Source organism: Labrus bergylta, chromosome 12, assembly GCF_963930695.1.
Source record: "Labrus bergylta chromosome 12, fLabBer1.1, whole genome shotgun sequence".
Taxonomy (NCBI): Eukaryota; Metazoa; Chordata; class Actinopteri; order Labriformes; family Labridae; genus Labrus; species Labrus bergylta.
Window position 1 is genome coordinate 6338543 of NC_089206.1, and position 13188 is coordinate 6351730.

Sequence of the window (13188 nt, forward strand, 5' to 3'; positions counted from 1 at the left end):
TCTCCAATGAACAAGCTACTCATTAGCTAGACTATAGATGGGTATGGTAATTAAAAACCAATGGCAACAAATTCCAAACTCAAACCCCCCACACAGCCCACAATCCCACTTGCACAGTCAGTTAAAATCAAAGTCATTCTTATGGACCAACCAAAGACATACTAAAGCCTTTTGCGTCAATAACATCTTTTGCGTCAATGAAATACGATTAAATATTTATCAGAATTTCTACAGCTGTGTTAAAACAATTATGAACAGAAGAGTTCTACTGAGTTCGTCATCAATGTACAGTGGAAACAAAACTCTTTTTAGAACACATTGCAGAGCGAAACAGAAATATCTAAACGTCTTCATGTCTAGCTGTAGAGTTTAGAGACGCTTAACAACCATCTGTGAGGTAGCATCTTTGACTCTATCTAAGTAATGGATGTCTAAGTTCTAGGGTTGTCACGATCCAAGATATTTAAACCTTTAATTTCTAGTAAAAGTCCCTCAATACCCAAACTTGTTTTGACACCACAGAAACAAAAATACAAGTCCTAGGCAACTTAAATTTGGATTATTTGTTTTTAATTACCACAAGATTCAGGTATACTCTTGCGCAAACTATACAATGAATCATTAAAATACTATTGAAAAGAGATAATGTATCATATTTAAACATGTACGTTTGCTATGGTTAAGTATTAACATATTAAAATTGTGACACCTTCCTTCCTTTTTGTCCTGTCCTGAAATGGAGACCATTGGAGACATGCCATAAAATGCATATTTCTATTCATCAGCAGTGGCTAACTTCACTGATTTGAGAGACGTTTGATTATATAGACGTTTCTGACATAAAAAACCATCCCACTCCTCCTTACCTCAATGGATACCAACTTTCACTCTAAGTTTACTTCAAATTTGAGTGAAACAGCCAAAAGCAAGGGAGCGAAGCTCTATATTTTAGGATGTGGCTACTTTGTGGTTGACAAGATGCTACAACAGCAACCTCTAAATCAGGACACAGGGAGTCGCAACTTGGTTCAACCCTTTTGCCCAAAAATGGCCACTTCTGGCTCCAAAAAACAAGATGGCTACCAAAAAACTCCCAACTCAATGTTACAACACTGTAGTAAAAGAAAACAGCGAGTGATGTCATCTTTTCTACACCCACTTCTTTTTTACAGACTATGGCTGGTATGTACTGATTCCGAGAGGTCCACATAATGATAGAGAAATCTTTAATTCGTAATTGCACTCCTCGTAAAAGTGCTGTTTTTAATGTCGGACATTTAAATCGGCGTCTTAGAGAAAGTGCTGCAGGTTGTGTTGAGAGGGGAAAATGTTCTTTACTGGCAGAAGTACTTTCTGCAGGCTTCACTTGGCTCCCAGCCGTTGCCCGTAGGAAAAGAAAACTGAGGCTGCATCGCTTAGTTAAACATGATTTAAAAGATTGCAGGCAATCTAGAAGGGAGAGCTTTGAAGATGGAAGTAATGGACACATATTGGCAGCTGTCATCTCAGCCAAAACGCTCCTTATGTATCCATGTAGCTTGGCCGATTTGTCATTTAGTGAAGTTTGAAATGTTAGTTGTCTGCTTTATAAACAGCTGTATTGAATTCTGCGGGGTTTTCATTAAACCTTAAACAAACAACAAAGACGATAGTTTAACAAAAGCTTGCAATGATTTGTTCTGTGTGAGAATAATTGGACCTCACCATTCAATTTGAAACAAAGTGATTCAATGGCTATTATGGGAGGCATTCAGGGGAGAAAATAATAACAATTTATAGTATGATGATTGGAAATAAACTTCACCTGGTAGCAATTGTGACAGCACTTTTAACTTGTAATTGTGTTTCTTTTCATGTCAGCTCAAGGTTAATGCCAGTCATGCAGTGACAATGAGTGTTAAATAAAGGTATTAAAATGATTAATTCTTCGTGCTTCTGGATTGTTTATTTACGATCCCATAAAGTCGCCACTAATGAACAACTAATAACAACAAAAAGTTTCAAAATTAAATAAAGAGAACTTGGTAGCTGTTTGCATCAAACTTGTTTGGACTGCAATTGGACTCCACTTAGAGCTTCTCTATGATACTGATTATTCCCATAGAGAAAGAAAAATTTCAGGAGAGCACCGCAGAATGATGCAGGACATGACGTAAAAAAAAGATGATGCGGAAATAGCGGACAAAGCAACAGCTTCGGAAGCTATAATTACAGTTTCCGGCTATAGACCAATGCTGCATCTAAATGAACATATTCACAGCATCAACAACTTAAGTGGTAAAAAGAAAACTTGCAAAGATAAGAGTAAGAGGCAGCTTTACTGCAGATACAAAAATCATGCTGGTCGCTCACCCATTGCAAACAGGAGGGGTGATATAAATGTATTCATCCCTGTGGTGAATTTTCCTGAATATTTACTGCTGGTTTCTCACATGGCTCTCCCTAATTTCAGGAAGACATTTTAGGGGGGTAAGGGTAAAGAAACGATCTGGATAAAGATGAGGGATGACAAATTTGACTTGTTGCATTCACACATGCAGGAGTTGTTTTTTTTACGACTGAAAACACAATTTTGGAAGCAACTTTGGGTTCAGCGACTGCCTATCTTTGGATGACTGGATGACCTTCTCCACTTCCAGCAAACACAGAGCCTAAGGGTTTGAGAACTGACTGACAACAGATCTTTTTTGGTCAACTCTTTCTTCCTCATACAAAATCCAGGTCAGAACAGTCTAGGCTGCACAGATCAAGCAGGTGAGCAGCCTCTGGGTTGACAGGCAACCGACTGGCAAAGCTCTCAGATCGCATTCTCTTTGAAGGCGACAAATCCAAAGGACGCACTGAGGGAGAACTCAGCATAACGAGGATGGGGGTGCGGGGCTTTGACCACTTGTCCAGCAGGGTCCTATAGGAGCAGCTGCCTGCATTTACAAGCTTTTCAAGTCTGTGACACCCTGTGCCCTGCAATCAGCTGCTACCCTCAGTGACACTCTGCATTACACGTCATGGTGCAATTTAGGCCAGTCTGGGAGCCAGGTGACTCAGCCACCCACCCTCGGCTGTGTAAACCAGTTCAACAAGACTTGTCCAGTTAAACACCTGAACCATCGTTTCATGTTGTCGCCCTCATTTGCCAGGGGCACCATCCAAACCAATTCCTGATTATTCATCGGTGCATGCTGAGAAGAATTAATTAGGCCGAAAGCAGCACATCATCAAGAGCCGGAAGACTTTTTCTCATCCATGGTTTACTGCCGATACAAGCCACCACTAATCAAGATCTGATTTCCATTCACCGCTCATATTCACCACCATGATTTGTGGTTGAATAAAATAAGCGACGCATGGAGCACAGGTTAAAATAGGGCCATACTTAAATAACGGATATGGCTTCATGACTCAAATACACATCCTGTGATTTACCCAAGGAAACCTATACAGGCCTCAGTAATGTGGTTGAATGTAGAACACAGGAGAGGATGCCACATGGGAATGCATCTCTTTGGTCTTTGGTTCAACAGCTCTTAACCCCATGCTGCTCTGTATGAGAGAACCATGATGGAGGACGCTCATTCTCACTGTCTGCAAATTGACTCTGATTAACAAGGGAATCCTCAATGTGCCTCTGCTAAGCTTGCTTTAACCTTCGCGTTCAACTACTGTTGGAATGTCTTTCAACTTCCAATTTTACATGTGCACTCGTGCCCTTCATCTCCATCTGTATCAAAGGAGGTGCTCCTTGCAACTCCCTTCTTCCTTAATTCCGTCATTACTTCCCACCAACCCCAGTCCCCATGTGGGTTAAGTCAATGCTCAAGCACAAAGTGAACCCCACACAGCACATTCCAATTTAGACGATGCAATTCTTGGGTAATGTGTATCCTGAATACACCGCATAACAGATTGCCTATCTCTATAATTCGACCCCGGAGAGCCCTGTAGCGGTCTATTGGTCTCCGGGTATAAGGGAGTGATAATGTGAATGATGGAGCATGGTGAGTGCAATATACAGCCTTGAGAGTATCAATGTAAATCTAGGCCTGGAATTTAAATAGGACATTAACGTATGGGCAGGACTATAGTACAAGCTTACTGAAACAGCTTCTGATGTTAGCTTAGAGTGGGCCAAAGGTCTGGTTATGGTCCTGATTGGAAATAGTTTACTGTAACAGGAAAAAAAAAAGACTATTGATTGCCATCTAGAAGCTTTCTGCTGAGGTGAACATCTGCTGGCGTCCACAATCAATCACTGCCTCCATGGGTGCCACCCAGAAGTCTACAACCCATGCAAGACATTAACTACATCCCTCTTGTATGACTAGCTTTCACTCCTAGTAGAGGGAATGAGAACACTTTGCAAAAATATAGATTGGTTTGTTTGATTCACCCAGTGAAATTCTAGCACTTCACACCCTATACACACAATCACAACGTGTGAGTGTTTATATGCTGTGCGAGGCGCAAATTGTCGTGCTATTGTTTCCAGTGTACATGCATTCTCTTCACCCTCTTAACCCCTCTTCCTCCATCAATCCCCTGCAAAAGCCGGCCACAGGCAGAAGTATCCGCCAACAGTATCCCTCCTGCTTTGCAATGCTCCACCAAAGCCCAGGAAACAGCAGCATATACGGCAGCCTGGTCTGCAGGGAGAGCAAGAGGGTGGCGAGGGGGAGGGGATGTGGATCAGGATTGAATGGGGAAGCGGGAGATGGAGGGCAGGAGAGGGGGGAATTCTTTGGGAAGGGAGCCAATCCAATTACAGGCAGCGGTGCAGCCCTGGTTTCTTTGGCGGCACTAAATTCACATTTCAACGGTCTCTTCCTCCCTCTCCCAGAACCTTCTATCTCTACTTCTTCTTGCTACTTTTTTCCCATTTTTTCTCATCATGACTCCCACCTTCTAACCGTGAATCCCCAGCCACAACACCCCTCCCTTTACCCGTCTGTCTGTCTCCCTTGGTTGCATGGAAGACATAAAGGTATAGAAGCGTATCATCAGCGAAGCATCTTGTCAGCCTATAGCCATGTCATGCTCTGATCTGAAGGAAGTCTGCAGCATCCCCATCTATGTCTTTGACACAATTCTGTAGGAGCTTATCAGCCTTCTGCAGGGGAGCTGCAGCCGGGGCTCATCAGGTCACCCTATCCCCCCTGCCCTACCTGTGACACCCAAGGGAGTAAAAGGATAACACTCTCAAGGTAAACACATGCATATTTCAGACAAACTCAAGCACACGTACACCTTAACACTGACTGTGGTGAAAGCTGTCTTCTTCACACAGCGTCTGCCATGCAGCGTTATTGATTATTCATAATCTATTAAAAAAGTAATGCTGTCTTTTTTCCACACTGTCGAGACTGCTACGATGCTGCGCTATTTGTGGTCATTTTTTCCTTTCATGCACATTAAGTGGAGAGTCCTTGCTTTGCATGATCATGAGCTTGCATGCAAATCAAGACTGGTCCTTGTCCAAAAATGTACCTGAATGCAAATTTCCTGCACAGGGGTGGCAGCTCCTTGCTTTACCATGTGATTTCAAACGTATGGGGTTCAGACAAAGTCCTGTTTTAGAAGCTCTGTCGCACAAGAATTCTATGTTTGTAGCTCACAGAAATAAACAATGATTTCTCTTCACACTGATTACTCCTCTCAAATCTCAAAAATACTCAAGATTAGAGACATACTGATTAATATTTAAGAGTACTTTTAGAATAAAATAAACGAGCTGTGCTTCTTGATAGAAAAAAGGATGATAACCAAATAATAAATCAAAAAAGAAAGTCATTAAAGGGAAGCTTGCTAATATGTTCTCTTACTGCAAGTGGTCTGAGATTTTAGTCTTGCTGTGATGAGGATCAGTTTCTGTGTCTGAGCGCTCTACAAGGTTTTCCTGCTCTGGCCGTCGGACCATGGCACCCGAGCTGTAGGTGCCCATATCCTGCCTTCCTCCCCGCTACGTTAGCGTTACTGTGGTTACAGTCATGCCCCTCTGAGGAGTGAGACTAAGTACACAGCAGCATGCGAGGCTACTTTGCATGGATAGAAGGCAGGCGGCAGCTCCAGACAAGAGTGTGGCAGGAAGCAGTGAGATGAAGACAATATGCAAGCAACAGCAGCACAGAGAGGAATAACACTCTTTTCTGTCTCGTCTCATTTAACCAAGTAAGGAAAGATGCTAAAATATTAAACAGCTCAAACAGGGGATTACATGGGATGAATATTCTCCCTACCACAGCCTGATTGGTGTATTGATTTAATTATGAATAGGCGGAGACCAAAATAACCCAGACAGACGCCATTTGTGTTGAAGTGCCAGCCTTGGAATAACACAGAGCTTGCCAAAAGAGGTATCAGATTGGTTTTTAGCAACTCTCTTTCCTTTTTCAATATCTTCCACTGAGCCTCGTGCAGCTGTTAGTAGGGGGAGGGATGACTATATGAGCCGGTTATGGCTCTGTGACACACTCCTGCTGCCACTCCAACAGGCAGCCCCATGCAAGGAGGAGCCAAGTGATACTGACAAATCCTTCAACCAGCTGTCCAAATGTAGTCTAGAATGCATCGTCAGTGTGTAAGACAAAACTATTGTGACAAAAATGCACCCACTAGGGCTGCAACAAACCATCGTTTTTGATATCACCTAATCTGACAATCATTTGACGAATAATCAATATAGTTGATTCTATAAATGGCAGAAAGTTGTGAAAAATGCTCATCACAATTTCCCAGGGTCAAAGGTGACATATTCATATTGATATGTAGGTCAAACAAACAGTTTAAAACTTAAAACTTTCATTCACAAGTGACAAAATGCAGCAATCCTTACATTAAGAAAGCTGGAAACGGAGAACTTTATACATATTTGCTAAACAAAATAAAAGCACTAAAACGATTCAGTGATAATTCAAATCTAACTTTTGTTTGGTTTATACTTTCCACAGTACCATCAACTCAACAACACATGCCACCTACATTCAAACACTTTATTCACATTTTACCTGTTGCCATATAATCACAGCCCTCTTCAGGATGATTTCAGAGCCAAAACGGTGCAACAGCTGTTCTAAATTTATCAGCGAAAAAAATAACTTTTGATTGACAATCTCACTCCTCACATCATCCAAACCCAACGGATACCACCCCGCTGTCCTCACTATTCAATCCTGTCAGTGAAAAACCTCATCTTCTACCTTTTCCCTGAAGATGGGGTGCAAAATATATCATTATTAACTGGCCAGCAGCCCATAGCCCCTCTGAGGTGTCTGCATTCTCCAACCAAGGCTAGGGGTTTTTTAGCACTGTGGCCTGCTATCTCTCTTGCCTCTCAGTGGGCCACAGGCAGAAAGGTGCCTATTAAAATTAATGGGCCTGTGCAGGTTACTCAACACTGCGACACTGGGGCTCGCTTAACAAGGAACTGGTAATGACCACTACAGTGAGCCGGCCATCGCACATTAGCCCTCTCAGACGCTTTGACAGCAGGCATTAAATATTGAAGAGATAAGTTCCCTGTGACCATGATCCATCTGCATGGATATAGGGCCACTTCACGATGTCTGTGCCCCTTGGACCAACGGAGAGCCCGAGTGCTTGGGTCTTCACGATGATGAAGAGTGTGGAAATCGCTTGAAACAGGACTTTAACTGCTGAGTGGTAGGAGGAGTATATGAGTCGGTACTCACCTTCTTTAGACGACCACTCTTTGTGCCTACAAAGGCAACACAGTAGCCATTGTAGACATAGGAGGTGACAGATGTCATGCGGTCCCGAGTCTCGGTGTAGAGAGTGTGACCGGTCACCAGCTGAGACCCACCGAGTGGCTGGTTGATGTCCAGACCGCAGAAAGAGTCGTCAATTGGCACCGGCTACAGACAGAGAGGAAAACAGAAGTTATAGATGGAAATAATGTCAATGAAACTGTAACAGAGAAAAATAATTCAAATCAAAAGGTGATCATGACTTTGAGACAAAATGTGTCACATTATACATAGAAACCCTTGACATGAAATGTACCGCACGAGGAGGGAGCGACAAAAATAGAACCAACTTTGGGAATAAGACATTAAGAGAGTGGAAAGTGGAGAGGCTGAGGCGCCGAGCGTTATAGAAGAAGACAGCTCAGTAAGGAGGAAAGATGAAGGTGACAGACTGAGACAGAGGCAGAGAGCGATGGTCAAAGTTGTGGAAATAGCAGCAGTGTCAGAGAGCGTCTGAAGGGTGGGTGAGAGAGGTGAGGCTGAGAGAGACAGATAGACAGAGAGAGAGAGACAGAGGGAGGGAGGGAGGTCAGAGCGAGGTGGAGGTGCGCGGACGAGTCTCTCGGCCAGACAAACGTTTGCCTTTCTGTTCCACTTGGCAGACATGTTTTCAGCTCTGCCTGACTGAGCTCCACCTTGCTCTCACCGTGGCTCATTACCCCAGCCTATCATCACACCTCTGCAGGAAGACACACACCGCATGATAACTATGAGCGCGCTGTGGAAAAAAAAAAAAACTGCCTGATAAACATGCAACCCTAAAATATTCATGTGAGTAAAGAGATGCAATGAGCTGTAGTCACCCATTCATCAGAACACATTTGCATGAAGCCTTATTAAGTGCGTAAGTATTTGTTGTGTATCCTGCTTGAAATACTTGAGAGTTTATATCTGGTTATATAATCGACTGAAATAATCATGACGCATCTATATGACCTAAAAAAGCAAAGAAGCCCATCAGGCGAAGAAAATTGAATAGATTGATCACTAAATTACATTTTATGCCTGCCACTGCCGTCGGTGACTGACAAAGCAGCTAACAGGCAGTTGAGGAAGTGAAGGTTCAAGGATGATCATAAACAAAGTGGAAGGATGAGAGTTTTTCCTCTGAAAACAAATCATTATAGGGGGCAGGAAAAAACATCCATACGACATGTCGTCCAAAATATCCATACGGCAAATTTTCACCCTGACTTGTGTGGTATAATTATCTAAACGCTGGTGCCAAATAATGATAGTCCATTGAAGAAAATGCCACTCCAAACAGATTTCCCTGCCAATATGACAAAATGTGTCCCTACTTAATGACCCCATGGTGCGTGAATGAATCGGGGTATTGTTAGATAACTGTTAAAAAGTTAAACTGACACCAAAACGGATCGTTACCTTAACCCTGTGCTTTAGCTTTTTAAGGGCATTTTATATTATTCACTAAATCAGATATGATGTTTTATTATGTGATGGTCTTGCTAAAAGATCAGAAAGATATTGACGTACTGCGTTCTGCTTTGAAGTGAAGACTTTACTCTACCCTGTAGTCTGTCTCAAATCAGATAAGATGTGGTGTGATGCAAGATAGTGGTCGAGTGTTGAATCAGGTCAGCTGACACAGCGTGAGTGGCAGTGGCCTCAAAGTGCCATGTGGATTAAAAGCAAGATGGGCAGGCAGGCTTCATCCTAGAACTACTTCCATGTAGTATATATGCTATAGTCTTCTACTCAAAAAACTCCCTCCGTATATGTATACTCCCTCTCTTTAACCCTAACTCATTAATGCTCGTTCTGTCACTCCATCTCCTTCTCATCTGTCTCCTCTCTGTCTCACTCCGGTCTACATCCCCGTCAGGATGTTATGTTGAGAGACATTTCCCACTCTGAAGGCATTTCAGCTTCTTCCTGCACACAACGCACCGTGGCTGTAAAACCTTTCAGCACTACTGTACGCAGATTTTCATGAGCAGAGTAAAAAGCAATAATGCTGACAGGGAATAATCGCTTTGGCTCTAACAGTCACGCCCCCCACTTTATGGCATTTCCTTTACTTTCCTTTGACCAAAATAGCTCAGAATGCTAAGGGGTACTCCACTGCTGTATCTAAACTAGGAAAAGAGCTTACATTATTATTTTCGCTCATGGTTACAGAATCAAATGTACCATATATAACTGCTTAATGCCTTTAAACATATGCCCATTAGACAAGGACACACACAATGGATCAGAAGGGAGAGCCTTGAGAAACAGCCTTGAGTTCCAGACACTGGCTTATCAATAGCTACTCCCTTAAATGCAGGCAGCTATTTCCACATCTGGTCTGTTTGGCCCCAAAGCATTTGGTTCTGATTACATCTAGATTGTTTAGATGATGTGCACTAAGCAGACTTGGCAGCCAAATCAAATCCCCCTGGTCTCCATGTATTTGAGTTTTTCTTCTTCACCTAGTTGCAGATTAGTTTCGGGATTTTTTTTTTTTTTTTTGCCCTGCCTTATCACAAATCTCCCAAGAAGTGAAGAAATAAAGATTTGCCATGTCTCCGTCTGTTTCATGTGATATAAATTACATTGGTTATCTTTAGCAGAGCTTTGGTGGGACAAAAATAGACTGTAACCCCGAGTGATTAAGCCTTATCGAACAGCCACACAATACAGTATGATGTTAAATCTATGGTGAAGAAGCTGTTTCAAATGCAGCCTATAATCTTGTTAAACAATTGCTTCAATTTTTCCATTTGGGTTTGAATTTGAATAAGGGATGATTTGGATGTGACAGGATATTAGCTCTCAGAGGTCCCCTCTCAGGGTCTATCAGTGTTATCAATACCAGTTCCCCTTTGCTCTCACGACTGGTTAATTAGTCGTTGGGGCATGAGCAAAAAGCGAGACAGGATGATAGTGTTAGTCAGAGAGAGACAGCCAGATACAGAAAGAATCCCGTCACGGCTCTCTCTCCTTCTCAGGAGCGACTACAGAGATGGTGTGAATCTCCAGATGGCAGAAGGCTGGACGGCTGGGTGATAAATCTTTGATTGGCTGCTGTGTCTGAATCCCCTGGCTCAGCCTCAGATCCGTTCCCAGCCTTAGCCTTGGCCTGCATGTAAGGGTATAGTTAAATGTCTGCAAGAAGGGAATGGGAACTGAGGCTATAATTAAGGTTCCTTTCTTTGAGTTCACTGGCTACCTGCTGTTAGCAAAAGAATGGCGGTAAAAGCACTGGGAATGCATGTGTAATTTACTCGGAAAACCAAACGAGGTTTGGTTCAGCAAAGACACATCGCTCTGGTTGGTCTGACCTGATTCACTTCATATTCTGATGGATCTCAGACATTGTGACGCACACAGAGATTTGAGAACATTTTTATTTAAGGGAAAGCGTACATGCTCTTCTAAGCAGCCTTAGCGCCTGAGTAGGGGATTTAACAGCAAGCAGACAACATAAGCATGCTTGACATATCCACTTGTTTAATGTAATTTGTATGGGCTTGTATGGGTTCTTCATCCGATGCCATCTATCTGCATAATCCATATTACACTATGGATTTATTGGCTGCTCAATGAGTGTGAAGACATGCTCTTAATACTGTGTTTTACATCTTCTTACGTCTGTGGATACACTTAAAAAGCAAGCATATCCGTGGTGTATCATGTAAAAGTAGAGCAAAATGCTTTTGGGACTGCTTGCTCAAAAACATGGAGTGCAAAAAGCAGCTTTGGACATTTTCCTCTGATATCACACTCAAGGAGAGAAGCTAAATTGCTGTTATTATGTAAAACTACATAATCTGACCATTATTATCATTTCACCAGTTCCTTATAAATGACTAACTGAACGACAAAAAAACATCTGGCTTTATCTCAAATGCAGGGCGGAAAAAAAGCAGATTTGAAAAGCCATCAGCTAGCTAAGGCTAGCAATAACCCGCTTCCTAGTTAGCGTTTCGATTCTTCCTCGCTAACATTCGATAGCTAATAAAACATTTGTCAGCTTAGAAGAAATTCCTACCTAATGTTATGTTTGCTAATAATGTATGCCTTTTTTTGTGTGTCTCTCAACACCACCAAAAGTTGCTGTTAGCTTCTAGCCACTTCACAGCTAGTAATGTTATCTAGTAAACAGCTGCATGTTGATATTAGCTGTTGATAACTTTACCGAACCGGGTATGATGTTATCTTGAATTGAAAGATGGTCAGAATTCTATATGTATTTTCAGTGGTCATTGTGTTTTCAGTTGTTGAAGAAGTGAAATGACAAGAATTTGTCAAAGTCCATTTACAGGACTAGCAGCCTTCAACACAGTGGTAACACAACAGCAATTGAACCTCCAACCCTGAAGGAAATGTCAAAGGAAATTGTCTGCCAGTTTAAATTGTCAATGCGAGTACACTGGGAATTTTTCAAGGACAATAGAAAAGGTTCTGATTAAGGCTCCAAAGGACCAAGAAACAACCCAATCTTACAACAGTCATTACAATCTACCACCAATTTTCCTAAAACCATTTTTCTACATTCCTTCTCCCACCTTCTCAGTAGAGCTAATAAAACCCAACAGCGTTAGTACGGGATAATGTCTCCCTACTCTTGACAATCACCTCTGACATTGTGCTAATGAGGAATTTACTGATTTTAATAAGCGTGGTCAATTTAGAGACCTGGGGGGATTAGCAACAAAGGAAGCTGATCAGTGGCTCTCATCATCATGAGGGTAGGGATATCATTAAACCACTAAAAATACATTAAGACCAACACCACAGCACTCTGCATTCACATGCCTTTCCTTCATACGTGCAGACACACACACACACACACACACACAAACACACACACACACACACACAGTGTAACTGACTAGTCATACTTAGCAAGTCATTAATTCTTAATATTCTTAAATTCCTATTAGCAATTACAGAATGAAAGCACAGAGGACTGTAGCCTCCTGGGATTGAGGGAATATCAAGAAACTTAATTCTTCTTGACAACATGTAACAGATACATGGCCCTGTATTATAGGATAATTGGGGATTTTCAGAGGGAAAAGACTGCTGTGTGTGATCTACGCATGAATCAGAAGCCCTCCCCCCCGACTGCTTCTTCTCTTCCTTCTAGAAGGGGCGAGTTTGTTTGTTTGTATTGTGCTCAAGGAAAATCTTATCACTTTGATGATTGCCAAGAAAAATAAATCATCCCCACTTTGTGAATGCCTCGCATTGAAATACACTTGAAAGGGGGGTGTTGTCTGATATCAAAACCGCAAAGCAAATTTGACATAATTACATGTAGTGTGAGAGTCATTTGATAAGAGATGGTACGCTATGCAAGGCAATCAAAAGCATTTCCTTATGGCTGCTGTTGTTTATTTAACTTTACAGTGTCCGCCCTCCAAACTTTAATGGCTTCAGTTTCCAAACTCATTAAGAGGCTTTGGTCGTTCCATTACTG

At 42.1% G+C, this 13188-nt stretch overlaps 1 protein-coding gene across 1 annotated transcript in view; it reads right to left on the minus strand.

Annotated features, from left to right (window-relative positions):
* The window catches only part of plxna2 (plexin A2), a 208994-nt gene that overhangs the window by 165206 nt on the left and 30600 nt on the right, over positions 1-13188 (minus strand). The window contains 1 exon segment of the mRNA XM_065960873.1: positions 7683-7865. Coding sequence (XP_065816945.1) covers positions 7683-7865 — 183 coding nt within the window.